This window comes from Notechis scutatus, chromosome 15 (assembly GCF_049901735.1).
Source record: "Notechis scutatus isolate UNSWTSFEM ecotype Mainland chromosome 15, rNotScu1.2, whole genome shotgun sequence".
NCBI lineage: Eukaryota > Metazoa > Chordata > Lepidosauria > Squamata > Elapidae > Notechis > Notechis scutatus.
Window position 1 is genome coordinate 509,579 of NC_142023.1, and position 27,993 is coordinate 537,571.

The 27,993-nt window shown below is 50.4% G+C and overlaps 1 protein-coding gene across 6 annotated transcripts in view; it reads right to left on the reverse strand.

Annotated features, from left to right (window-relative positions):
• Positions 1 to 27,993, reverse strand: part of VAV2 (vav guanine nucleotide exchange factor 2) — a 112,349-nt gene that overhangs the window by 69,133 nt on the left and 15,223 nt on the right. For 5 of the 6 annotated variants that reach the window (XR_015745387.1, XM_087943858.1, XM_026689822.2 and 2 more), the window contains exon 2: positions 26,540 to 26,656. The exons of the other annotated variant lie outside the window; for it this stretch is intronic. Coding sequence is in view for 4 of the 5 variants with exons in the window: in XM_087943858.1 (XP_087799984.1) it covers positions 26,540 to 26,656 (117 nt within the window). In the remaining variant the exon portion in view is untranslated. The remainder of the gene's footprint in view (positions 1 to 26,539; positions 26,657 to 27,993) is intronic. 6 annotated transcript variants of the gene reach the window in all.

Consider the following 27,993-nt stretch of genomic DNA (forward strand, 5'->3'; position numbering starts at 1 on the left):
TAGTGAACTGATTTTTTTTACCAATGTGTAGGACAGAGCATTTGTTGGTCGGGATTTGGAGTTGCCAAATGTTTGACCATTCAGACACATAATCAAAGTCACTTTGAAGAACAAGTAGCATTATCGGTGGTGTTGAATAGTTTTACATCATCCGTGAAGAGGACGCAGTTGCTAATAAGGTGATCGCAAAGGTTATTTATATAGAGTATAAAGACTGTGGGTCCCTAGAACACTGTCTTGGGGGACACCACTGTTGACTGGAGCAGGGTTTGATATAGCGCTCCCTATTTTTACTATTTGTTGCCTGTTTGACAGGAATGCAGTAATCCACTTATGAAGGGATCCGGAAATGCCGTTAAGAGTTTAGTTTTAACAGTAGTTTGTCATGTACCACTGAATCAAAGGCTTTGCAGAAGTCTATGTAAATTGCGTCTATTGCTTTACCCTGGTCGAGTAGAGTAGTCCATATGTTTTTGCAGTGTAGGAGTTGTAGGTTGCAGGACATTTTTTTCCTGAAACCAAATTATTTTTGGGAGAGTAGGTTGTTTGACTCTAAGTGGAGGGTGATGAATTGGTTAATGATTGATTCCATGACTTTGCACATGAAACAACACAGTGAGATTGGTCTGTAGTTTTCAACCAGGCATTCCCAAGCAACTTCCTGCCATTTGTGACCATTTGGAGAAGAAGAAAAAACCCTCACAGATTGTAATTCCATTCAAAAGCAGAAAACGTGCAAAAGAAAGAGAAGGAAAAAAAAGGGGGGGGCACTTCTGGTCCAAGCAGGGTAAAACCTTCTCTTCGCAGTCTTCCTTAAACAACAGCATGAAGCCACCACAGAAAAACCGTCCTGGAGCTTCTCCCTGCCAGATGAGTGAATGGACAGGCAGTAGAGATCCATGGAGGACAAGCCATCCCAGGCCCAGCACTGGGGCCTCAACCTTGTTCCAAGCTGGGAATTGACTGCAGAACCTGAACCTACTAACCACATCAAGGGTAGCTCCATGAAAACCGATTGTAGCAGTCTATCTTCAAGGAAAGCACCCAGCTGGTGCACCAGCTGAAGCTGGACAAAGGTGCAATCTCCACCTGCAGATCCAGCAGCAGCCAAAAGCCCAGGAGGACCTCCAAGTTACAAGCTCCTCCTCCTCGTCTCCCCTAAAGACCAGAACGAAGCCCCCGGGCACCCCCGATTGATGCTCCTCCCACGGCCACAAGCACAGGTCCTGGGTAGGGACCCTCAGCCAGCATGCACTGACCCTGACCCCCACCAAGAGTGGGGGATACAAGGCCCAGGTGCTCCAGAGGAACCTCTTAGCCTATTTTGACAAAGCAGCCCAAGTTCTTCCAGCCAGTTTCACAGATCAACAATATCTTTTCCCAACTTTTTGAAATGCTCAACGAACATTTAGCGCAACTCCTAATGAACTAGGCATGACATGGTTTTAAAAACACAACAGCCTCTCCCAAAGGGGTAAGTGAAACACGGCTGCTGCCCTTGAAAATGACACAGCCCCATCCACCCGCATCGGCGCCCTTTGGCCTCCCCTCCTGACCTTGCAAAGGCTGCCCAGCTGACCAGAGAGCCCCTAAGACACAGCTTCCCCCTTAGGCCATTGGCACCAACCATAAAGGAGGGTCTTCTGTTACGACCCACCCCCACAGAGCCAAGCCGAGCAGCCAGCTGCGAGAGGGACTGGAAGGGGGCCACTTCAGGCGGGTGCCAGCCTGGCCACCCCCACCTCCTTGGCTGCCATTGTGCTGCGCCTCGTGCCAGGAGTCTGGCTGCGCAACGCTGCTCCTTGGCCGTAGCTCTCTGGCCCTTCCTGTTTGGCACAGGGCCGAAGCAGCAACAGCCTGAACGGTGAAATGGCGTTGAAGCAGCCCAACAGAGAATGTTGGGGTCCCACCCCTGGCCCCCCAGCAAAGCACTGAGGAACAGGAGGGGTCCCAGGAATGCACGTGGGGCAGGGGGGCAGCAAAGGAGGGAGCACGTCCTGCTCAGCCTGCCATGGGGCAGTGATCGATGGGCACCTTCCCTGCAGGAGGAGGAGGGTGGCAGGCAGATTTCGCCCTTCTTGTGCTGTAGCCCCCTTCAGCAAGAAGCCCGAACAAGAAAGGGGAGGCCGGAGGAACCTCCTTCCTCCTGTCCATTCAAGGTGGGATAGAAAATGTGACACTTCCACTGTGGAGAAAGACCAAAGTCCCCTCCCCCCCCCGGCAGAGGAGGGGCTTCTGTTGTGGCAGCTTTGTCTGGGAGCCCTGGCGCATGGCGCAGTGACTTGGCCTTCCTCTTTGCCAGCATAGGGACAGGCCAGATTGCCCCTGGGTGGCCCAGGAAGGAAGGCTCCCCAGAGCAGGTCTGTTTTTCCAATAGAGAGGATGCTTGATAGGGGATTTAAGAAGGCAATGAAAAGGGGAGGGGGCCAAGAAATCCCCCTGACCCGAGATAGGAGTCTGGCCACAAACCATTCCGGGGATCGCTGAGCAAGGCTGGCTAAAACAGCCCAATTGCCCAACGGACGGACGCTTGCACGCCAACAATCCCCACCCCTTCCCCAGGCTAAGCGTCCCAGGGGTTGAAAAGACCAGCCTGGCAGGTGACCTCATTTCCTGGCCATCAGACCCGAGGCTTTCAGGGGCTGCAAAGGAGAGGACACGCCCGGCAGGCCTCCCCAGCGCCCGAGGGACTTGTGCACCTCACCTGGGGCTCCCACACAGGACCTGGGGGGCGGGGTGGGGGGGGGCAGGAATCTTTCACAGAGGAGGTTTATTTCGGCTTGCCCTCCACTTCTGGCCTTGCAGGAGACCAGCTGCTATCTCATTGACTCAGAGCCCAACTGAATGGAACCGGCAACGTCCCTTTATGGGGGAAACAGGAAAAGTGCAAGAATCTGCCAGGAAGGTGGGCAAGGGGGATTGCAAAGCGGCTCTTGCCACATCAGACTTGCTTCCAATGGCCTCTCAAGATGCCCTCCAGGGAAGTGATGCCCACCTCCCCTGGACTCCTTGCTCCAAGCAGGACCGGCCTCTCTGAACGCCTTCCGTGCCTTGGGAGTCTTGCTATTGCCTGGCCTGAAGTGACGCCAGGGGGTTTCTTTTCTCTGAAAGCATCCCCACCTCCCTCCTAATCCCCCAGGAGCAAAAAAGATGGGGCACTCGGGGCGGAGACGCCAGCCAAGAAGAGACTAGCAGGCACGTTGTCTGTGGGGGTGTTTTGGGGAGCCCTGAGCCCTGCAAGCCCCACGCTGGTGAGAGCCTGTTAAGCAGCAGGCATCCCTGGCATCCCTTCAGCATTCAGACCCGGGCATCGGGACGGTGGCCACCGGCATCGGTCCCTTTTAACGGCAGAGCTCCAGTCCAAGTGTTATAAGTGTCCCCCTCCCTTTCCTGCACGAGGCTAGACACAGCTGCCCCCACTCGGAAGCTCCACGGGTGGCCCTTCCCCACCCGCACGACAGGGGCCAAGCTTTTCCCGCCCTCGGACAGGGGGTGGGGGGCAAGCTCAGGATTCATTCAAGCAGCTGAAGGGCAGAAGGGGAACTTCCTGGCAATGCCCCATAGCTCAAACGGGGCGGGGGGGGGGGCGGGGAGCGACAGCACATTTATCAGGGATAAAACCATGGAAAGATAACGATGGATCAAACCCCATAAAGTTCTACGTGGACTGAACACGTCAGTTCTGTCACAACTGGGGTTCCATGAAGCACTGTTAACAGGCCCAAACCCACGTGGGAATTGTGCACTAATAAGCCATGTGAAAAGCTAGGGGTTTGTCCCCACATCTTGGGCTCTAAAAGGAAAGAAATATGGAGGAAAGACAAAAAGCAGTGCTTTCATTCTAGGAGGCTGCACACCAAGAAGCAAGGCACCATTTTGCAGCTCCTCCAGGTGCCACCCCCGGTGTGATCATTTCCGGCCAAGGACAGAACCCCCCCCCCCCCTGCCCCCCACATGGCTGCCCCCTTTCACCTCACAGCTGGGCTCTTCTAGCACCCTTCAAAAGGGTGAATAGCCCACCCAGCAGGGTCTCGCTGAGCCCGGCCTTCCTCGTGATCAGGCAGCTGCCTCTCCTGATGGCAAGCCACGGTTTTGGGTGGGGGGGCAGGACGAAGCCACTGAATCCCCCAGCCACTTTCCTAAACTGGTCCTTCACTAGCCTGGAAGGAAAGCAGCAGCCCCCACCTGGCCATGGAGCCACGCAGTCCCGAGAGGATGAATTAGGCGAATGTGACAGGGCCCAAGTAGCTGTGTAAGCACAACAGGCAGAGCCCGTCACAAACACAGCCTCCTCTGCCTGCAGCAGTTGTGCCACATCTAAAGGAAAGAAAGGAAACCCTCTGAGGCCCCCTGAAAGCAATGGCCCTCCACGCCCGTCTGGCTGGGAGGCCTGCCCTACGCCCTCCCCAATAAAGGGCACCCCAAAACACTGGCAGCCCTTTGACACTCTCAACAAAGTGTGTGCCTTGATTCCAGCCAAAGCCCCCTTCCTTGGACCCAGGCCTTCCCCACGCAAGACGCAGATGCATTCAGACAGGCGGGTGGGCGGGTGGCAAGAAAGCCGGTCCAAGCGGGACACGCATCACTTCCCACCGACTGTTCCCTAGTATGTTGCGGCTGATCTTTATGACAACCTTGACAACCTTGTCGTGTTTTCACAAGTCACGCTTGCAAGAGAGTCCAGCTACCCTGACATCTGCTGCACGGCCCAACCTTTTCCTCTCCCATCTTGCTGGCAATGTTATTTGTTGGGACGTGGGAGGAGAAGGGGAGGAGGAGGAGAGGGAGGAGGGGAAGAGGAGAGGGAGGAAGAGGAGGAGGAGGACGACGAGAGGGAGGGGGAGGGAGGGGAGGAGGAGGGAGAGGACGAGAAGGAGAGGAAGAAAGGGAAGAAGAGGAGGAAGAGAAGGGGAGCAGAAGGAGAAGAGGGAGGAGGGGGAAGGGGAGAAGGGAAAGGAGGAGGAGGGGGAGGAAGAGGGGGGGGAGGAAGGGGGGAGGGGGAGGAAAAGGAGGGGGTGCCTATGGAGAAGGAACAGCATCCAACCAAAGGATGAGACAAAATCAGCTGCCATAAAACCCACAGGTTGTGTCAGAAAGGTGGGAGGCCAAACCAAACCAGCCGGGACTTGGAGCAGCGCAAAGAGGCTCCCTTTTAAGGGAATTGGAGGGGACACCAACAGGGACCACTGTTTTCCCCGAGTTTTATTAGTTATTTTCCTGCTGTTCGGAGGAACTTTTCATTGAAAGCGACGTCTGAAACACAAGGACAAAACCGATGGAGGCTGATGCCCCCAAGTCAGGAGGGGCTCTGACAGGGATCCGGCTTCCTCCCCAGATGGCTCTCCCCACAAGCTGCTCCGGAGCCCTCCAGGGTCTCTGATGCTGGAAGCAAGAGGTTGCGACAAGGCCTGCGGGCAGAGCTCCCCTCTGGGCCTGGCCCCCACCCCTCCCGGGGAATCTCCAGGCACCTTGCCTGCCCCTTCCAGAGCCAGGGCTTTCCAAGGCAGCCTGTCAGTCAGTCACTCCCCTGTGCCCACCAGGGAGCTCCTACCCAGCGAGAACCAGCTCTGCAGTGGAGCCCACCTTCTCCACCCAGGATTGGACATCCAAGCGAGACACACATCCTTCCAGTTGGGGGGCCAGCCCTCCCTGCCCCCCCCCCTTTGTTCTGCAATTCCAGGCCATGCAAAGGGAGGCTAACTTCCCTGGGCTCCCTACCGTTTAAATCTTTGGCAGGTCTCTTTGCCTCGTTTTATTTAAAACACCAGCATGCGAGTTTGTTTGGAATCACAACAAGTGAACAGGCTCTGGGAGGAGAAAAACGGAGGCTTTCTAGAAACCCACCCAGCCACCCACCCACCCACCCCCGCTCCCCAAAGATCAATTTTCATTTATCCACAGTCAGCTCCAGCTGCTTTCAGCGTTCCTAAATAAATGCCAACACATAATGAGTTTTGAACCAACTCTCCTGGAAGTCACAAAAAGGACAACAGCAGAGAAATCAAGAGCTTTCGGAGGCAAATCCAAGCGGCAGAAGTTTTAAGGTGGCTCTGGAGCGGAGAGGAATGTGGGCACGGAAAACATTTCCCTGTCCCGTCTCCCTCCTACAACAGGAGCAGCAGCCTGGCCCATTCCTCACTGTTAGGATGCCAACAGCTGGCAGGAAGAGGCAGTGTCCAGCCTGAGGATAGCCAGGCCTGGTTCCTGGAACTGGCCAAGTCCCAGATGTGAGGTTGGAGTCCTTAAGCAAAGACGGAGAGGTAACAGAGGGTGACGGCTGAGTCAGTCTGACTTCCTCTCTTTTTTTCCTGGCTTTCAGTAAATCCCTCACGAGAATGTCCACCAGCCACCCACCACAGACAGCAGCCTCGTCTGAGGCTGCCAGCCATCGATCCTTCTCTGTGAGGTCATTCCCACCCCTCTGTCCTCCCATTTCATTCTGGGTGACAGCTGGGATGGCCTAAGTGCCAAACGATGGGTTGGGTGTCGGCCCAGACCACACCTCAATTCCTTGCAAAACATCTGACTGTGAGGAGAGGGGGAGGAGGAGGAGGAGGAGGAAATGATAGGAGGGTCTCAGGGAGAGCCAGTTTGGCGTGGTGGTGAAGAAACCGGGAGACAGGGAGTTCTAGTCCTGCCTTAGGCATGAAGGCCGGCTGGGTGACTTTGGACTTTCAGCCCAAGCCATCTCACAGGATTGCTGTTGTGTGGAAAATAAGAGAGGAATTGGAGTATTAGGTATGCTTGCTCACTGCCTTGAGTTACTTATAAAGCAATAAAGGTGGGATAAAAACCTAACAGGTAGATAAGATCAACTTCGCAAAAGAATGAGACTGCTTAAATCAAGCAGAATAAGTAGGTGGGTTGTATGAATTTGCAGGTGGCGGGCTTCATCATGGCCTCCATAATACATGGAGTCAATTTACAACAAGGAGGGTCGACCTCTTGTAAACTGACCGAGTGCCAAACATAGTGGCCATTCAGGGTGCTGGGCAGGAGAAAGGGGCAGAGCTGAGCCCATCTGGCCACCTGGCACAATTGCAGGAGTGGAAGAGGTCAGGGGGAGGCTGCCACCAGCGCACCCAGAGCAATGGCCCCCCCAGAGCAGAGCAAGGAAGGTCTCCATCCCAGGGTGACTTCTGGGAAGAAAAGGACGTTGACCTCAGACCTCAAGCCGAGCTCAGCTGTAATATTTTGCTGCCCCAGAAATTCAACCCTGCAAACAGGACAGCAGCAGCAATTTCCAGAGTTTGACAGCCCAGCCTTAGACTTACATACCGTTTCACGGTGCTTTACGGCCTTCTCTAAGCAGTTTACAGAGTCAGCCTCTTGCCCCTAACAATATGGGTCCTCATTTTACCCACCTCGGAAGGATGGGAGGCTGAGTCAACCTGGAGCCTGGTGAGATTCGATTTGCGAAATTGCAGGCAGCCGGCAGGAAGCAGAAGTAGCCTGCAGTCCTGCACTCTAACTACTTGTTCAGAGTACTGCAGTGTAAATTCAGCGCCACAAAAGTAAACACAGATGACTGAGGATTCATTTAACTTCTTTATAAACACATAAAGTAAATTTCACAATACCAGCTGTAGATTTCTCCAATATGGAGCAAACTCAAACAGAAGCAGACATGTTACAGGTTCAGAGCAGAACAGCAGCAACTCAGGAGCTCAGAAACAGACCTCAATTTCAATTTAGGTCAGCAAGCAAGCAAGCACACAGCAGAGGAGAGAACAGTTTCATTAAAAACAAACAAACAAACTTTATTGATTACAAAGCCAAAATATCAAACAAACACAACACACAGAAGAAGAAAGAAAAGAAATAGAAAAAAAGAAAATGATTAAAAAACTAACAATTCTACTATCAACAGTCTATGGTTCCTTGTTTGTTATCAATATTGGTGATACATTTACAAATACATCTTATTGCGAATATATAATTATGATTTACATTTTATGTTGTTTACTAATATATTTTCTATTTTTGTTCTATCCAATCATACCAGCATTCCCAGCTTCTATAATATTCTGATGTTTCTTTTTCCTTAAGTGCTAAGGTTAACTTCTCCATCTCTGCACAGGCTGTTATCTTCTGTATAACCATCTCCTCTGTGTGGATGGTATGGATGAATGGTGAATTAGTAAATGAATTAAAAGAGATTGAAATCTTACCAAATGAATGGGCAGATCACAACCCGATTCAGATAGTGTGGAAAGGCAGGAAGAAACCAAGGAAAAGGTGGACCTTAAATACACAGTTAATTAAAGAGAAATAATTTATGAATAAACTTGATGAGGAATTAGACTATTTTTTAAAAGAAAATAATAATGAGGCAACTACAAAACAGAATATTTGGGATACAATGAAGGCAGTAATAAGAGGCACAACGATATCATACACAGCTAAAAGAAATAAAGAAAAATATGCCCAACAAAATAAATTAGAACAAAGAATCAAAGAATTAGAAATTCAGCTGCAAAACACCCCAAAAGATTGCAAATTGAAAAAACAGATGATAATAACTAAACATAAATTTAATCGAACAAGAAGGAATGGTCTCAAAGTTAAATACAGCCAGACAGATATTTTTTGAACAGGCCAATAAACCAGGAAGGTGGTTGGCCTATAAACTTAAAAAACAAAAACAAAAAAGATTGATCTACCAATTAATAGATGAGAACGGGGATGCCCAACAAGGGATAGAACAGAAAAAAGAAATTGCATGTAAATTTTTTGAAGATCTTTATAAAAAGAAGGAGGTAGATGAGGATATGATAAGAAACTATTTGGGTATTACTAAAGATAAAATAATCAAGGAGGAGATGAAGGAAATGTTAATTAGAGATATTACGTGGCCCGAGTTAAAAGCAACAATAGAAAACCAAAAGAACAATAAAACCCCAGGACCCGATGGGATACCAGGGGAACTTTATAAAAAAATAGGAGAACAAATAAGGCCTCTCATGGTGGAAGTATATAATGAGGTCCTATTAGCAGCAAGAATGCCGGATTCATGGAAGGAGACATTGATATCGTTGATTCCAAAAGAAGATTCAGATTCACGACATATACAAAACTATAGACCAATTTCCCTGTTAAATACTGATTATAAAATATTTACTACAATTATAGCAAATAGATTGAAAAAAATATTGAATGAATATATACAAGTTAAAAAAGATTTAGAGATATGGGTTAAATTGCAAATCTCCTTATTAGGGAGGATTGCCACTATAAAAATGAATATTCTGCCCAAATTTATTTACTTATTCCAAACAATACCAATAAAAATACATAAAAATTATTTCATGGAACTTAACAAGATAATCACCAAATTTATCTGGCAAGGGAAAAAACCGAGGATAACCTAAAGGCAATGCAAGATACGAAGAGCAGGGGAGGTATGGCACTCCCAAATTGGGAATTATATTATAGTGCAGCCTCCTTACTCTGGTTGAAAGAGTGGGTAAATCTGTCGAATAAAAGGATCTTATTTTTAGAAGGCCATGATTTACAGAGGGGATGGCACGCATTTTTATGGGACACTGGGAAAATTAAGCAGAAGTATTTCCACAGACGTATAATTAGAGATTCTTTATTGGCTAATTGGAACAAAAAAACAACAACATTATTTAAAAATCCCAATTTGGATCTCAACGATGGAGGCGATGATACAGCCAAACAATCTAGATCTTAATAAAATGATAAAATACAAAGACCTTCTTGATGCACAAGGAACTTTAAAATCATGGCAAGATCTCCAAGAACAGGGGCTACAAGTAGACCGGTGGGCTTACTTGCAAATTCAAAATAGATATAGACAGGACAAGAAAATTTTTGGAATTTATACTAAGGCACAACAAATAGATAAAATTTTATTAGGTCCAGATTAAAAAAAATATAACTAAATTTTATAATTATTTACTAGAGACGGAATTAGAAGAGGAAGTAGTCAAAGGCAACATGATAGCTTGGAGCAGAAACATAGGACGTAGCATTACATTATTAGAATGGGAAAAGGTTTGGACAAGGAATAATAAAATTACAAGATCAGCAGCATATAAAGAAAATGACTATAAAATGTTTATTATAGATGGCATCTCTCACCCTTGAGAATAGCAAAAATGTCTCCTAACATGAATCTGAATTGCTGGAAATGTAAAAAGAAACAGGGAACATTTTTTCATATGTGGTGGTCCTGCACTGAAGCCCAAAGATACTGGCATAGAATAAAAAAATGGTTAGAGGAAATAACGGCGGAGCAAATTGAATTAAAACCAGAATTCTTCCTATTGGGGATATTTAATAGACAAATTCCTAAAAATGTCAAATATATAATACTGCATATTCTTACTGCAGCCAGAATAACCTTTGCACAGTGTTGGAAACAAGCAGTTTCATTTGTAATAGATGCACTCAGAGCTTAACATAGCTGCAGAGCTTAATATAGAGCTATGCCTAGGTTACTTCTAGTTTCAGTTTCTAAACAGTCCTCATTAGCTGACTTAGTTGCTATGCCTGTTCATTAGCTGACATTCTTACCATGCTCTATTCCAGTTCATTAATATACTCTGACACCACTGCACCACCGTGGTTCATGTATCACCTGCATAGCTCATTTTAACCAAGGAGCCAAACTACCCCAGAGACAGCACTGGGGGCAAACTAGAATTATGGCCTTTCCCGTAATTCTCACCTGGATAGCTCCGGCTGCTCAGCCACCTACACCTTTTCTGGGTTACCAAGGAACTACAGGCAATGCAGGATCTCAGCAGATGGAGTGATGGGAACAGAAACTAAGTAGCAAACATGAACAAGCACAGCTTAGGTTTATTGGAAATCTTTTGTTATGGCAGTGGAACAAAAGGAGGGGGGAGGGTCCCCACCTCCCTTGAACTTGCTGGAACTTGCTTGAGGGAGATGTTCTGGCTGATGCAGGAGCTGCTTCAGACCGGCAGGGATGCAGGAGGCTTCCTTGTGGTGATTGTGAAGACTTGGTGGTTTTTCAGATGCGTTCCTCAAATCCATTTCCAGACTAATGGCTCTTCTAGCACGCCAGGCAAGAAGAGGCCAGCAGGGCAGCTTACAGTGCCTTTGCGTGATCAGTTTCTACTTGTATCCTTGGGGCTGCAAACAGGGGCCCCCAGTTATCTAGAACCAGCTCCCTCTGGGCTAACCCTGGCCAGGAGGGATCCATTAAGAGAGACGATTACCATAATTAGTGCTTCCCTCCACAATGGGAAAGATGCCTTGAAGGGACAGCAATGTGCCTGCCTTCTCCAAACTACAACCTCTCATTTCCAATTATAGGTGTTCTATTTTTCACTTCCAGCAAATACAGTAGCAGAAAAATGCAGCATTCCTGGGTGAAACCGAATTCCTAGATCTTATTCTTAATAGAATACAGAATAACAGTGTTGGAAGGGACCTTGGAGGTCTTCTAGTCCAACCTGCTGCTCAAAGCAGGACACCCTATACCACTCTGGACAAATGGCAGCCCAATCTCTTCTTAAATACCCCCAGAGCTGGAGCATCCACAACCTCCGAAAGCAAGCCATTCCACTGATGAATTGTTCTCACTGTCAGGAAGTTTCTCCTTAGTTTTAGGTTGGATCTCTCTATTTAATGATCTTCCATCCGTTACTTCTTGTCCTGCCTTCAGGTGGTTTGGAGAAGACGTCTCCATGAGTGGCCCTCTACTATTGGGAGACTGCTATCCAGTCATCCTTAGTGTCAGGCTACAGAACTTTTCCCATTCACTCAACTAGAATGAACTTCTGAAAACGTATCAAAACGTATCAAAAGGAATCTTTTATTGAGAGACAATTCATGTAGGGGTTAAAAGCAGCGTCTAAGGTCTCTCAGGCATGCAGAGATAGATAAAGGAGTTTAAAACCCCTCCCCTTATCTTGATGTGTATTTAGTAAAACAAAGAGCCAACATGTTAATTCCCCTTTTATTCCTTCACCTTGCTTCCAAGCTCCAAATATCCTTGAATGGAGACAAAAAACTCCCACACAAGCAGTTACAAGAAGGAGGAAAAATTATAAAGAGTAAAAAACACAAACCAGGCAAGATAAGGGCTTGAAGACGTCCACAGCTATCAGAACATACACTGGGAAGGATGTCAAACTTAGAGAGGAACAATAGAGATATTTCCACACTTTGTTTCCAGCACTGGCCCGTACGCAGGTCCGTCCTCTTATTCAGTTGTCACAGCTGCAGCCCATGAAGAGGATCCAAGGCCCTCTCCTCCTGAGTAGACCATGTCTCTCCCTTATCCTCTCCTCCCTGCGTGCCCTAGGATGGAGAGGGGATGGGCCTGGGTCCTCCTCTGACTGCCCAGCCGGCCTCTGCCCTTCCCCAGCCTCCACCACCACCTCCGGAACCACACTGGCTCTTCCTCCTCTCCCTCAGAGTCAGTCTCATCCAGGGGTATGAGAGCTTTCTAGCCCAATGCCTTAATCACTAAATTGGCTCTAATACATTTATATATCTCTTTCAATTTGCTATATTCTTTTTGTCCTTTTCTTCCTTTTCTATTTTTCCCTTTTTAAGACTTATAGTATTTATATTTTAACTGCAACATTTAATAAAACTACTGCTAACAAAAGAACGGATATCGAAGTGGTGGATAGCCGCTGCCTTTTAGGATCAGGCACAAGGGCTGATGAGCTGCATGGAGGACCAGCCCCTGGCAGAGCAGCCTCGAAGGTCTTGGGAAAAGCTGCTCAAATCCCACGATGTCTCCGTAGTTACAAAGATCACAATCGAGCAAGAGGGATTCTCACTCAAGAGAGCTGAGAAGTCGCACACTTCCCAGGTGCACAAGAACAACTGGGGAGTGTGCAAAGCCGTGTGCATCAGAGAGGGAGAGGAGGCTCCCTTGGGCAAGGGCCTCCAGGGCAAGACCCTGCCCAAGGGGCTCATGGGGACACGAGGAGGAGAGGAGGGGGACTGTAAGAAACCCAGCGGCTCTTAACCGCTCTTAACCGCTCTTAACTCCCTTCCCGCAGGAGCACCGCGTGCCCTGCATTCATGCCAATGGCTATCACTCGCCTCCACAGAGAAACAGAAAAGGGGGCCTGCTTGAGGAATCAGAGGGGGTGAAGCCGGAAACACACGGTGGGCGTGTTGCCCAGCAGCCCCTCCCTCTCCTGGGGCTCCTTTTGCAGACACTCCGTCTATTCTCTCCCAACCGTGGGCATTTTGCTGGCACCTCTTCTTCCTCAGGCACCAATATTGGTTCTACAGCTCCAGCCTCCCTCTCAAAGATCCAGCCGGAAAAAGCAGGGGAGGCTGAAGTGGGGGTGAGGGAGCCAGTCCTAGGCAGCTCCAAGGCGAGTCTGCTGGGGAACCGGGCCAGCTGGCTGCTCCCAAATTTGATGGGCACAAGCTCTGCCTGCCACCAATGCTGTGACCCTCCTGTTGTATAAACAGAGGGGTTGCTCAGAGAGAACAATGGTGTGGCTGCCTCCGCAGGTGCGGGGGAGGCATTGGGTGTATTTTGGCAACAACCCCCTCCAGGAGAGCCCCGGCAGACACCTCCCCAACTGGGCAGGGTGGGGCTTTCACACAGGGAATGCTAAGATTGGAGGGCGCTTTGGTCCTCTACCCCAGCCCTCAGTCCATGGACTGGCACTGGGCCGTGGCATGCCAGAAACCAGGCCATGCAAACAAACGAAGCCCCATCTGTGGGATTCAGGCAGCATGGAAACCAAGCCCCGCTCCGGTCTGTGGGAAAACCTCTCTCCATGGAACTGGTCCCTGGTGCCCCAAAGGTTGGGGGCCGCTGCTCTTCGCCCCATCTCTAGGGTCAGCAGAACCTCCACACATCCTGGAAGAGGGTCCCCAAGTGGTTGGAGCCCCTGAGGAGAAACCACCTTCAGTTAAACTCCCCTTTCTCTCTCCTTAATGCAGAGGTCCCAAAACTTGGCCACTTTAAGACTTGTGGACTTCAACTCCCAGAATTCTGGGAGTTGAAGTCCACAAGTCTTAAAGTGGCCAAGTTTGGAGACCTCTGCCTTACTGGATGAAGGAATGAAGTCAGTCGAGGTTGGGTTTCCTCCTAGCCAAGGTCATTAGGCCTCCCTGCTTCTTCTCCATCCAACCCTGTCGGCCTGGCTCAGCTCCCAGAGATGCTCCCAAGCCAAGAAAAAACAAGCTGGGTATTTCTGGCTGGAGAGAAAGGCCTGTTCTGTTCAACGCAAGGGAACAACCTAACCGTCATTTGTGCAACCACCCAATCGCCCAACTTCCTTTCTCAACGAAGATTGTGGAGATGGGGAGGAGGGTTTCGGCTACCAAGGACCTCAGGTGTCACAGGGCTTACCAGGAATCAGAGCTGGTCTTCCATGGAAGCAGCACTGGACGGAGGAGGTTGGTGGTTCCTGGAAGGGGGGGACTTTTTGGGGGGGAAGGAGGTGTTTAGTGCCATCAGGCAGGTATTCTGGACAATCTGTGATGTTGGCAGGCACCATTTTAGGGGACTGGGGTTTAAAACAGACAATGAACAGTTGCAGGAACCAGGCCTGGCTAGTCTAGGGAAGAAAAGGACCAGGGGAGACAGGAGAGCAGCCTTCCGATATTTGAGGGGCTGCCCCAGAGAGGAGGAGGGGGTCAAGCTATTTTCCAAAGCACCTGAAGGCTGACAAGGAATAATGGATGGAAACTGAACCAGGAGAGATTCAACCTGGAAATAAGGAGGAATTTCCTGATAGGGAGAACCATCAACCCATGGAACAGGAGTTGCCTTCAGAAGTTGTGGGAGCTTCATCCCTGGAGGCTTTCAAGAAGAGACTGGGCTGCCCTCGGTCAGAAATGGGTGTATGGTCTCCTGCTTGGGCGAGGGTTGGACTAGATGACTCACAAGGTCTCTTCCAACTGTGTAAATCTGTTACTATTTCAAGTGGTTCAGCTCCTCCCCGAGTGGGTGTTCCAGTTGCTGTGTCAGGGAACAGAATTCAAGACCTTCACACCCACACACACCCACGCGGTGCACAGGGCTCAGCTCTGCCCTCGGTCCTGCTGAATGACCCAAAGAGATGATCCACAGGTGGGGGACACAAGGAACTGCCCACATGCTGCAGATGCTGCACAGGTGAAGGCCTGGCTCAGTCAGACAAGCCCGAGAAAGCCTCTGCCTGGCCGATGCCCTAGCTGCAGCCCAACGTCTGTGCAGCGTCTCTAGCATGTGGCCGGTCCCTCATTCCCACACTGGTAGGTCACTTCTCTGGGCTTTGGGGAGGCATTCAGGAGAGCCAAGAGCAGAGCTGAGCCCTGCACAGTGTGGGGTGAAGGTCTTGAGTTCAGGAGACGCCTACCAGTGAGAGACTGACCAGGACGAGTGACCCTTGGGCAAGTTAGGCAGCTGAGAGCCCTTGGCTGGGGAAGGGGAAGAGTTCAGAGACGCAGGAGAAGCCCACCTCCCACTTGCAGCCCCCTCCTCAAGCCCCCCAAGATTGCTCAGGCTCTTGCAAGGGAAATGCCCACCGTCCCTTCGAGCTCATCCTTTGCTTCTCTGGAGCTGTCCTGGGGGTGGTGCCTTCTTGAACAGAGCTGTGGAATTGGGGAGGTGGGGGGCGCAGGGAGGATCGAACACAGATGGCAAAGGAGCTACTAGGCTAGATCTGCTTCTGACAGTCCACGTCCAGGAAGCACAGCCCAGGGTGGCTCCTGAAGGAGCTCAGAAAAGCCCCAAAGTCTTCCTTGGTGGTCCCTCTGGAGCAGGGGTCTCCAAACTTGGCAACTGTAAGACTTGTGGACTTCAACTCCCACAATTCTCCAGTCAGAATTCTGGGAGTTGAAGTCCACAAGTCTTCAAGTTGCCAAGTTCGGGGACCTCTGCTCTGGAGCTTTGCCTACCCAGAGAGAAACCCCAGGATTCCCACTCCCGACAGTGACCATCCCCCTCTGAGATCTCTCCCACCTCCAGAGCAGCTTCAATCTTGCCAGGCTGAGCGATGCAGGGATCCTACTCTCTCTTCCCCTCCTCACTTTGCCCCTTTTAAGGGGAGATTCTTTGACCCGGGGAAATTTTCAAGACTGCAGGAGACCCGAGAAACACACCTAATGCTCCCCCCACCCTCAAAATCCCCAAGAAGAAATGAAATGGGCCAACTTCCTTCTTCAGCTCACAGCTGGGCTTTTGGGGGGGCTGAGAACTGCTCCGGTCCAGCTGTGCCAAGAGCCTCAGAGCTCCCCAGAACAATGTCCTCCGCCTGCCCCGTTTGTCTTTGATTTGATTTATTTGATTTGTCAATCGCTTACAAGATAATAGGTATAAATATATACATAGTTATGAATATATGAAATGGGTACATATAAGAAAAATAAAAGAAACAATAGGACAGGGACGGTAGGCACGATTGGTGCGCTTATGCACACCCCCTACAGACCTCTTAGGAAAGGGGTGAGGTCAATAGTAGACAGTCTAAGGTTAAAGTTTTTGGGGTTTGGGGAAGAAACCACAGTGTCAGGTAGAGGATTCCAGACATTGACCACTCTGTTGCTGAAGTCCTATTTCCTGCAATCAAGTTTGGTGCGGTTAACCTTGACTTTGTATCTATTGTGTGCTCTTGTGTTGTTATGGTTGAAGCTGAAGTATTCATTGACAGGTAAGTCATTGCAATGTATGATTTTATATACCATACTTAGATCAGACCAAAGACAGCGTAATTCAAGGTTTTCTAGGTCTGGAATTTCAAGTCTGATGGCATAAGGTATTCTGCAACGAGTAGAAGAGTGGAGAACTCTTCTTGTGAAATATTTCTGGACTTTCTCAACTGTATTAATATCAGATACGTAATGAGGGTTCCAGGCTGATGAGCTGTATTCAAGTATTGGTCTAGCAAATGTTTTGTATGCTCTAGTTAATAGTGTGATATTACCAGAGAAAAAGCTATGTAGGATTAGATTAACAACTCTTAATGCCTTTTTGGCTATGTAGTTACAGTGGGCTCTAGCACTTAGATCACTAGAGATGAGTATTCCCAGGTCCTTGACAGAGTTTGGATCATCAACAAGGTCTTGACTATTCAGCCTGTATTTTATTTTCTGATTTTTTTTGCCAATATGTAAGACAGAGCATTTATTTGTTGAGATTTGAAGTTGCCATTTGTTTGACCATTCTGATACATAGTCAAGGTCTTTTTGAAGGGTAGCAGTATTGTCTGTGGTATTGAACAGCTTTACATCATCAGCAAAAAGAACGCAGTTGCTCTTAATGTGATCACAGAGGTCATTTATGTAGAGTATGAAGAGAGTTGGTCCTAGAACGCTGCCTTGGGGGACACCACTGTTGACAGGTACAGAATTTGATAGGACACTCCCAATTTTGACCGTTTGTTGTCTGTTTGACAGGAATGCTTCTATCCAGTTCTGCAGGTGTCCAGAGATACCATAAGATTTTAGTTTTAGGAGTAGTTTGTCGTGTACCGCTGAATCAAAGGCTTTACAGAAGTCTATGTAGATTGCATCTATTGCTTTGCCCTGATCGAGTTGTGTAGTCCATATGTTTTTGCAGTGTAAGAGTTGCAGACTGCAGAATACTTTTTTCCTAAAACCAAATTGTTTATTGGAGAGTAGGTTGTTTGTCTCTAAGTGGAGAATAATGGATTGGTTAATAATTGATTCCATGACTTTACAGGTGATGCAGCAAAAGGAGATTGGTCTGTAATTTTCAACTAGGCTGGGGTCTCCCTTTTTGAAGATGACCGTGGCTTGTGACAATAGGTTAGGCAAGGAGCTGGTCCTGAAAGATTTTTCAAAGATTATGCTTTAGAGGTTCGGCTATGGCAGTGGGTAGCTTTTTTAAGAAGTAGGCACATATTCCGTCCGGTCCAATAGATAGAGATGGTTTTAGATTGCGAAGTGCTTTTTCAACATTGTCTTCTGTAAAATCGATATGTATTAGATCACTGTAGTTGTCTGTGGTTCGGCTAGGAAATACTGGGCATGATCCATTGCTGTTTACAAATATTGAGCCAAAGAATGTGTTAAATATGTTGGCTTTAATGGTGTCGTCGTTGCAGTCTTTACCATTAGGTCCTATCAGGGGTGGGATGGACCTTGAGTCTTTTAGTTTATTGTTTACAAAATTGTAAAAAGCCCGGGTGGAAGATTTTCCTCTTGTTTAATGTGCTAATTGGTGCATTCAATCTTTATCTGGTGGCATAAATTTTTGTATCATAAATTTAAATCATAAATAAAAACATAATTTTTTGTGTCTTCTGTAGGAGGGTCTGCTGGATCCATCGCAGATTCTGCAGCCCAAATAGCAAAGGAGTCAAAGGCCTCTCATCAAAACGTTGCAAAATGCAGATGGGGAAATGGAATCGGAAAATCAGTTTGCAAAAATCCTTTTATTTAAAAAAAAAATGAGGACCGTGGTTTTTTTTAAAAACCAGGACACACGAAAGATGAAGCCAGCATGCCATGGTTTCAGTTTACCTGCAGCTCCGGCCTCCTCCCCCATTCCCCCCCACATCCCAGTCCTGGTGGCTTCCTGAATGCCGGAGCAGCTGTTCTCTGCAGGCTGCGGCTCCCACAACAACCACAGCGGGCACCAGGCAGAGTGAGCTCCTTCTGGATGCTTCCCTGCTAAAGAACGGACCAGAGGAAAGCAGGCTGCCCCTGCCCCAATCCTGCCCTGGCACACTCCAGGCCCCAGGCTCTGTTGCTGCAGCATGCCATTGGCGGCATCCCAGCCCCTCCCACAGCGCCCTGGAGCCCTCCCTCCACCTGGGAACATGGATGCCAACCACCACCGACCAGGAGCCTCCAAGCCTCCATGGTTTGATCTGTGGCTCCTGAAGTTTTCCTGCAGCCCCCTCCTCCTCTTCGGTGTGGCGTGGAGTCATCTGCAGACCCCTCCACAGAAGCAGCGTTAAAGAAAGGAAATGGCTAGGCTCTCGTGGTCTTAATCCTCCCAGAGACCCTCCTGCAGAAAAAGATTAGACAGCAAAGCCATAAAATTAATCGAGCCCTCAGACGCTGGAGTGGAAATGCATTTAAAAGGGGAGAGAGAGAGAGAGAGAGAGAGAGGGAGGGAGGGAAAGAGAGAGAGAGAGAGAGAGAGAGGAAAAGAAAAAAGAAAAGAAAAGAAAAGAAAAGAAAAGAAAAGGAAAAGAAAAGAAAAGAAAAGTACCCAAGGGAAACCAGTTTCCAAATATTCCCTTTCAGGATAACGAAATAGCAGTTTAACGCTGGGCGTCTCCCTGGCTGCTGGGCCAGCCACACTGAGGCATTCCAGGGCCACGCAGGGAAAGGATCATCCAGTCGTTCACAGCCAGTCCCCCCCGCCCCCCCCCCGCCTCTCTTCCCAACTGTCAGAGTGAATGCCGGGATGAGGATGGGCCACGACCTGGTGGCTGCCCTGACTCAGAGACTCGCTCAGCTGGAAGCTGGCCCTCCCCATGGCCCTCCCTCCACCTGGCCTACCTGTCAAGGAGGTTGTGAAGCTGCCATGTAAGAGTGCCTAGGACGCCACAGTCTCTGGCCAGCTGCCCTCCTCCCCTGACTGCCCCACTGACAGAAGCAGACCCCAACTGCTCAGAGGGTTCAAGGCATCAGAGGGCTCTTCCACGAACCGGGGGAGGGAGGCATTCTGGGATAGTTGCCCCCCCATCCAATTCTCCACCTCTGCTTTGGGCGACCTCTCTGGAAGGGCCACCCTTCCTCCAAGGCATCCAACCCCCATCTCCCACCCACCCCAAGATACATGGGGAAGGGAACAGACACACAACCTCGCCTCTTCACAGGCCCTCCTGGCCCTAGGCCTGGCTGAGCCTTTGCTGGGGGCAAAATCAAGGCAGTGCTGATAAATACATGGTGGCAGCAGAAGCCATGCACCCCCCTCCCCAACCAATAAAGAGATTAATAGTTCTGCCAGCGGCCAGGGATGGATCTTGGGCTTTTGCTGCCCCGGAGTCTCCTCGTCCTTCCTGGTCTCTTGTACGAGGGCAGTTCTGCCTTTGGCCCAGCTTTGGGGCAGGACCAGGTGTACACACAACCCCCCCCCTTCTTTTTTCTTCTTCTGGAAACTCAATCCTGGCTGTGAGAACCAGACCTCGGCAGAAGATTCACGGAAGCTGCCTGAGGAGTTGCTTCACTGCAGAGGAGGAAGACGTGCCACCCAAGGGGAGGGCCCTGCCTCTCGCACACTCAGAGACCCTGCCCTGGCCCAGGACTTCAGCCGCCAGCCGTCCTCCTCCTCCTCGCCCACCTGCAGGGGAGGACACAGCTGCCCCAGCTTCACAGAGCCATTCGGTCAGCTGCGCAGGGCTGGTGGGGTCGCAGACCCCAAGCCCTGCAGGTGCCATGGCTGCGGCCACCCCCAGCTCTGCCTCTGCTCTGGCCTCCCCCAGCCCCCGTGCTTCCCTGGCCCTCAAAGAGTCAGCCAGTTCCCCCCTGCCCCCAATCCGCCTGTCTTCCTCCCGGCAAGTCCCTCTAGCAGAGCACGAAGGCCCAGGCTTTGGGCTGGAGATGGAGGACCGGCCGTTGTGCCAGGCGGCCCGAGGATCTCCCTGCCTTTCAAGCCTGAAAAGGCCCATGCTTTCTGCCTTTCCTTCCTCCTTTCCTCAACCCAGCTTGGCCAGCCACAGGGCAGCAACTGACATTGTCTGGCAAACGTCACAGTCATGAAGCATCCAACAGCTAAATGATTATCTCATAGCCTTGAAAGATTATCAGATTCCCAGTGTTGGAAGGGAACTTGTAGGTCATGTGGTCCACCCCCCCCCCCGCAAGCAGGAGACCCTATACCATTTCTGACAGATGGCAGCCCAAGTCTCCTCTTGAAAGCCTCCAGGGATGAAGCTCCATCAACTTCTGTTCCACTGGTTGATTGTCCTCACTGTCAGAAAATTCCTCCTTATTTCCAGGTTGAATCTCTCCTGGATCAGTTTCCATCCATTGTTCCTTGTCAGGCATTATTCAGGTGCTTTGGAAAACAGCTTGACCCCCTTCCTCCTCCTCTCTGGGGCAGCCCCTCAAAGGAAGACTGCTCTCCTGTCTCCCCTGGTCCTTCTCTTCCCTAGACTAGCCAGGCCTGGTTCCTGCAACCATTCATTATATGTTTGAGCCTCCATCCCCCTAATCATCTTGGTTGCTCTTCTCTGTACTTTTTCTAGAATCTCAACCTCTTTTTTATAGTGTGGTGACCAAAACTGCATGCAGGATTCTAGGTGTGGCCTTACTAAGGCTTTGTAGAGTGGTATTAAGAGAAAAAACACAGGGAGAGAGGCTGGCTTGTCTTTCTGCCTCCATTTTGAGCAGCCAAATTCAGCCAAGCCGACCGCCAGCAGGTGCATCAATCTGCGAACAGATGTTTCCATTTTCGGAGGCTCAAAATCCCCCCTTAGAGAAGCATGACTCAATTCAGAGTTCCCTGCTTGCTCAACTGTGCAAGAGCGGAGGTCTGCCTCGGAGGGCCTCCGTGGGGTCTGGCCCTGGCCCTGCAGGCCTTTCGCCCCAGGCCAGGCCAGGCCAGGCCAGGCTTCCTCCGTGCCAGCGGGAGGGAGTGGGGAGGAGGGTGCGGTATTTGCAGCCTGGGGGATTCCTCAAGGCTGCAAACAGGAGGCCTTGCACAGGGGGATTCCCAGACCAACCCCTCAGTGAGGGGCTCCCAGTTTCAGCCCCACCCCAAGGGAAGGCCTCCCTAGCCCTAAGGCCCCCCTCCTCCTTCCCCATTGCACGATTTCCTCCAATGGTGAATGGTAGCAACTGGATCCGTGCCCGGCTCTTCAAGCAGGAAGGAGCAGAAAGCGCAAGGGACACGATGCAGCCCCCTCCCCATTCTCTCTGAGGAGTAAAGATGGAAAGTCCTGGAGGATCCCACCACCACCTGGGTCTTCCTAGGACTGAGACCCACCAGGGCAGATGCTGGGAAAGAGCCTGGATGGTGAAGCCAGGAAAAGAGGCACAATGATGGCCCCACTCAGCGCCTGATCACCTCTCACCCCATGTCAGTGGACAGGTTTCCCCAGAAGCTCCACTATGATGGTGTGATGACCCAAAGGGGCGTGGCACAAAAGCAACAAAATCACAAAAGTGTGTAAAGTCCCTTTAATTCTTCCAACTTGGCCCCCAATGTCCAGTTATCATCGGCTGGAGAAAAATCTCTCCCAAGAACAGTTTTTAAAGGGAAGAAATTCCGTCCAACCCAAAGTACATATAAATTATAAATAAAAACCAACACAAACCACAAGCTGCAGCAATTAACGAGACAGGGCAGGATAAGGAATTGCAGACTTCAAAAGATAACACACACAGTTGGGAGGACGCCAGAGCCCAGATAAGACTTGACAAACAAAGATAATGCACGCTTTGTTTCCAGCAAGGTGCTGTGCGCAAACACTCTTTTCAAATCCTGTTTTCCCAGCTGCAGCTAATGAAGGGAATCAGGGCCCTTTTCTCCCCCGTAACCCAGGTAACTCACGTTGCTCCCTTTTCCGTTCCACCCTGTGTGCCCCAGGATGAAGAGGGACTGGGACTGGGTCTTCCTCTGAATGCCCAGCCGGCCTGTGCCCTTCCCCAGTTTCCTCCACAGCCACCAGAGTCACACTCCCACTCCCTGTCAGCTGCTCGACCTCCCCCTCGGAATCAGATTCCAACAGGGGCATGACAGATGGGAGCAGGAAAAGGGAAGTCCTGGGGCGGCCCCCATAGCCGAGCCTCCAAACTGACCTCTTCCCGCACAGCACTGCTCATAAAGGAGGACCAGCTGACCAAATCACCCCCTGCAACCCCCCTCCCCTCGAGAGGGCCAGGAGGACATCAGGGTCCCAGAGGTGCTTTTCAAGGAGCAACCAGACCGTCTTTGTTTCTTCTTTGAAGGAAACAACAGGAACAATCATGGATGACGGAGAGTCTCCACGGACAGCAGGGCCAAGGATATCAAGAGGCCAAGGTGGGCCAGGAAGAATCCCCCAGCCCCAGCCAGAGGGCCCTCTGAGCAGGACCTTCCTGTCTTGGGATGTAATCATGGTTGTTGGGGGTCCTCTGCAAGAGCCCCCCCGAGCAGTTTAGGGTGGCAGACAAACCCAGTAGAATTATTCTGCGCCTGACCTCATTTCATTTTTCCCCTCTTAACTTTTTTATTAGTTTATCAAAGTATAAAATACAAAGAAAAAAAACATGGAAAAGTAAGAAGAGAGGGAGGGGGAAAGAGGGGGTATAGTTAGCAGGAGAAAAGAAAAAAAGCACCAACTGCTGACTCTCTTAGCACAGTAGAAGGTAACGACAATGCAAGCATTTGCTTTTACACACAGCAGTATGTACAAGCCATTTCTACAACAATAAGCAAGTCTAGTTTACAAAAACAGAATCAAAGTTTCATTTTTTCCCCCCTCATTGCAAACACAAAATCCGGAAGCAATTTCAAAATAGAGACAAAATTAAATACAATCTCTTATTTGGATAAAAGAATCAGTTTAACCGTCTCTGCTTCCCTTTGCTGTGGAGAATAATATATCGTTCATTTTCCTATTTTCAAATCTAGTCCATCGTATTTCACCAACTTTGGAATGTGGCCTCATTTCATTCCCAGGGACTCTCACTTGCAACTGGGCGTAGGAGTGAAGTCGGGGGGCCCGTTCTGATTCAAAACAAGTCTACCCCACTCATTAAAGCCAAAATGGGGGCTGTTGAATGAAAGAGCATTAGATGTGGCCGGACAGGAGTCTTCAGAATCAGGGAAGGCACTTGTGCTGACCCAAAGGAGCGTGGCACAAAGGCAACCCAGTCAGATTATCAGTAAGAGTCCCTTTATTAGCTCCAACTTTGCCCCCAATGTCCTGGTTACCTTCTGGGCTGGAGGAAAACTCTCCCAGGAACAGCCTTTGGCTGCAGAGACTCAAGTCCAAAACGTGGTCAACAAAAACTGTTGAGCTAATGAGCTAATTAGTCCGGCAGGCAGGAGCAAGAATTCCAGATGCGAAGGCACGGCAATAACTCAACATGGTTGGGAGGATGCCAGGAATGCAGATAACCAAAGTCAACACAAAATAAAGTCATGTTTGCTCCCAGCAGCTGTTGCACTCAGCATGCATCTCTTTTAAACTTTCTTCCCAGCTGTAGCTAAAGAAGAGAATCAGGGCCCTTTCCTCCCCCCGTAAGCCACGCAACTCACATTGCTCCCTTCTCTGTTCCTCCCTGTGTGCCCTAGGATGAAGAGGGGTTTTCCTCTGAACTCCCTCTCCCTTGTTCCATCTCTTCCCTGCTCTGCCCAGCCGGACTTTGCCCTTCCCCGGGTTCCTCCACAGCCAACGGAGCCACACTCCCACTCCCTGTCGGCTGTTCGTCTTCCTCCTCTGATTCAGACTCCGACAGAGGCAGGACAGCGCTCCTGCCCACCCCGGCCTGGTGCAACTACACAGGGCACCAACCTCCCATTCTAAGGAGAACATCTTCTCATCTCTGCAAAAGGATCAGGGCCCCTGTGGCTGGCCGGAGTCCTGCTTTCCCTCATCGACTTGCTCTTTTCTGGATGCCCACCAGCTGGCAGAGAAAGGCACTTTTCCTCCTGGCTACAAGGGGGACTCCCCGTGTGTTCACTCGCTGGAAATTCGGATGTGGCATTTTACCCAACCTCCCAACCTCTGGCCTCAAATCCCGGATCAGCTGCTAAATGTGCAACCATGGAGCACTTGACACCGAGTTCCAGATAACGGCGCAGCAGTGTTTGCAACCCAGCATGCCCGAGAGGAGGCCAGGAACGCCGTGCCCTTCTCCACGCGGGCAGACAGAGACCCCATTCAGCGGAGAGGCACAAGCAAGACACACCAAATGTGCACAGCCCTGGAAAACTGCAGTCAGCTGCACAATGACTTAAGACCCATCAATTAAAGGCCTAGAAACTGAAATACGCTTCCTTGCTTAATCTGTGGGGAAAATCTTGCCCAATTTGTGGGGAATTATGAAAGCGGTACCATTGCTCACACCCACATTTCCGTGAAAATATATACTCTCTGGTCCAGGCATGAAGCTAATGAAAATAAATATAATTCTCTTTTTTAAAAAAAAAAAACAGGGAACTCCAAGCATTTTGGGGACAGAGTGGCCTTGTATTATGCAACATGCTCAGCCGGGCTCATGTGAAATGGTGGGTTTGTGGTTCAGGGAACTCAATCTATGCGTCGCCGGCATGTAGAAATCAAGAGATAAAATATAAAGAGAAAGCATTTAATGCAGGGCTCTCCAACGTTGGCAACTTTAAGCCTGGCAGACTTCAACTCCCAGAATTCCCCAGCCGGCTTTGCTCCAAGGTAGGAGACCCCTGATTTAAAGCATTATTACACAGCAGGGTGCAGCCTGAGTGCTCTTGCAGTCAGCCAGGGAAGCCCTTAACTCTTCTCCTCTTAATTCTTCTCTCCTTAATTCTTCTCTCTACATGCCTCGCTTGCAATTGCCAGATCAAACATCTGCTTTCCCCTGAAACGACTCCAGGCAAGTTCAGACATGGAGTCAGGCAGAAGAGAGGCGAGGGGGAGCTCCACAAAGACCCCTCCCAATTCAGGTTTCCCAACATGAAATCACAGACAAGAAGAAGCCAAACTTCTTCCCATCCATAAAGAGCCCAGCGCAGCATATACATATTTACATCTATGGCCCCCCTGAGAAATTAAAAACCCTGCAATGCACCAGCTATAATGTCACCACCGTTGTTGGGGAAAGAGCTGGTGCCAAAATGCTGCACACTGAAATGGGAAGCTCAACGGGCAGGGAGGGACCACGCGATCTTTCCACGCAACCGCATTTCGTTTTGACTTTCCCCTCCACCCCAAAAGATTTCTTCCCTACATAATAAGAGTTGTGATTTTTGGAAGGTCCTTAATGAAAAAGGTATATTTGCAATGATTTAGGCAGCAGCAGGTTTGGGCCCTAAAACACGCCCAAACGGGTAGAACGACTGCAGCTGCTCTACAAATTACAAAAAGAATTCCCTTCCCTCAACAACGCAACTTTCTGTGATTTGGGTTGGAAGGGTGAAGGCAACGCAAGAGTGTCGACCCTCCATGTTAACAGGGTCTCTCCAAGCACCTCCAGGGGCACCTGCTCAGCAGCCTCTTGCAGGACACAGCTGCGGGGTGGGGGGAGGCTTCTGCCCCCCCCTCAGTGCTGCACCTAATGTGGAGGCGTCTCTCCTTAAGGCCTGCTTGGTTGCCAGTGGCTGCATAATCGGCAGCGGCTGTACCCAGAAGGGGCCGCCAACACCTCAGGGGGCTTCTGGGCCAGGGGTCTCCAACCTTGGCCACTTTAAGCCTGCAGCTTCCCAGGAAACCCCCTCCCCCAAGGCTTGGGCCACCTGGCAACACAACCTCTGGCCAGGCAACCAGGCTTTGCTGGCTGGGGAGTTCTGGGAGTTGAAGTCCGCCAGGCTTAAAGTGCCAAGGTTGGAGACCCCTGTCCTGGGCAGTTGCCAAGGTGCTTCTCCTCATATCTCGAGCCCCACTTCAGAGGCATTTTCCTCGGGGGCTTCAGAAACTGGGAAAAAGCCACTTCCCACTTGACCCCTCCCCCACCCAAAGCCCCCACTTACTTTTCCGAAGTCCCGCACGTCGAAGAGGTCGAAGGGGTCGAAGAGCTCGCTGTTCCGGAGGCCAAACTTGTCATGGCACACTTTCAGGAAAGTCCGGATGTTCTTCAGGCAAAGGAACTGCAAGAAGAAGGGGAGCCCTTGGAGAGCCTTTTCCCACAGAGACCCCCGCAATGGGGAGGGGTCTGAAAGGAGAAAACCCTCCCCCCACTCCCTCCGGCTGTGGCCTAATCCCAAATCGCCCAGTCCAAGCGGTGGGGGTGGGGAAGAGGGGCAGCAGCCTCTCAGACACGGAAGACACACAACCATAATCCTGGGTTCACACAGCCTATGGGACTCACCCAGGTCCAGTGCCCCCAAAAGAGAGCCAAAGATTGGCCCCAAGGAAGCTAGAGAGACCCCTGCCCCGGCCCCCTCTCGCTCAGATATGGTGGCCAAGGGAGTCGAGGGCTTTTTGGGGGCCTCGACAGACGCACCAGAGCGTCTCCAACCTCCCCACTGACTTCCCCACTTTTGCATTTTGCACAAACAGACACATACACATAGACAGACAGACACACACACACACACACTCCCATTCTGCTCAAATCCCCTTGTGTGTGTCCTGAGGACTAGTCACTTCTCAGCCTTTGCTGGAGGCAGGAGAGGCAACCCTGCAAAGGGGTTATTAAACAAGGTTATTTTTTAAAAAAAATCAAGACCTGGCTTATCATTGTATTTTGTGCATTGTTTTCTTTTAGCTGCAATATTGACTTGAGGCCAAGGAAGCTCTGGTGCCCCTGGACAAGGCTGGGTGGGCAGTTCTGCATAGAGTCAGGGGAGCCTCCTTCACCCCCCACCCTCGGGCCTACAGCTGCAGAGCGGGATGGGAGGGGGCTTTCTTCCCAGGCCTTTCCTGCCCTCTGGACCCCGCGAGGGGGGCTTCGGCTCCTCCCGGCAGTGGGGAAGCCAACGGACTGAGGTGGGAAGACCCTCTGGGCACACCAGCACGGTCCCTGGCCGCCTGGCCAGAGGTGTGTTGCCAGGTGGCCCACTGCCCAAGCCTTTGGGGGGTTCCTGGGAAGCTGCAAGCTTTTCTGGGCGAGAGAGGCAGCGGTGGATGCCGAAAGAGCCTCCCTCGGGCCCTTTCTGGCTGCGAGGCAGGGCTGGGCCGCTGCTTATCTCGCTGCAAGCAGAGCCAAGAAGTCACCGAGCTAAAGAAAAATGCCCCTCTTGGGAGGGGAGGCACTTGGGTGTGTTGAGAGGGGGCTTTACAGGAGTGGCTGCTGCAGCTGGGGAGGCAGGGGGACAGACTAAGGGGTGGAGCCCCACTGATACTCCCCCCTCGCTCCAAGACCCCAGAGAGAGACCTTCCCTACCCCCCCCCACCCCCATTGCCTGTCGGTCTTGCTCTGCAAAATCCAGCGTGTTTCTCCTCTGAATGGCTCCCTTTTCCTTGCAGGGGAGGACAGAGGGGG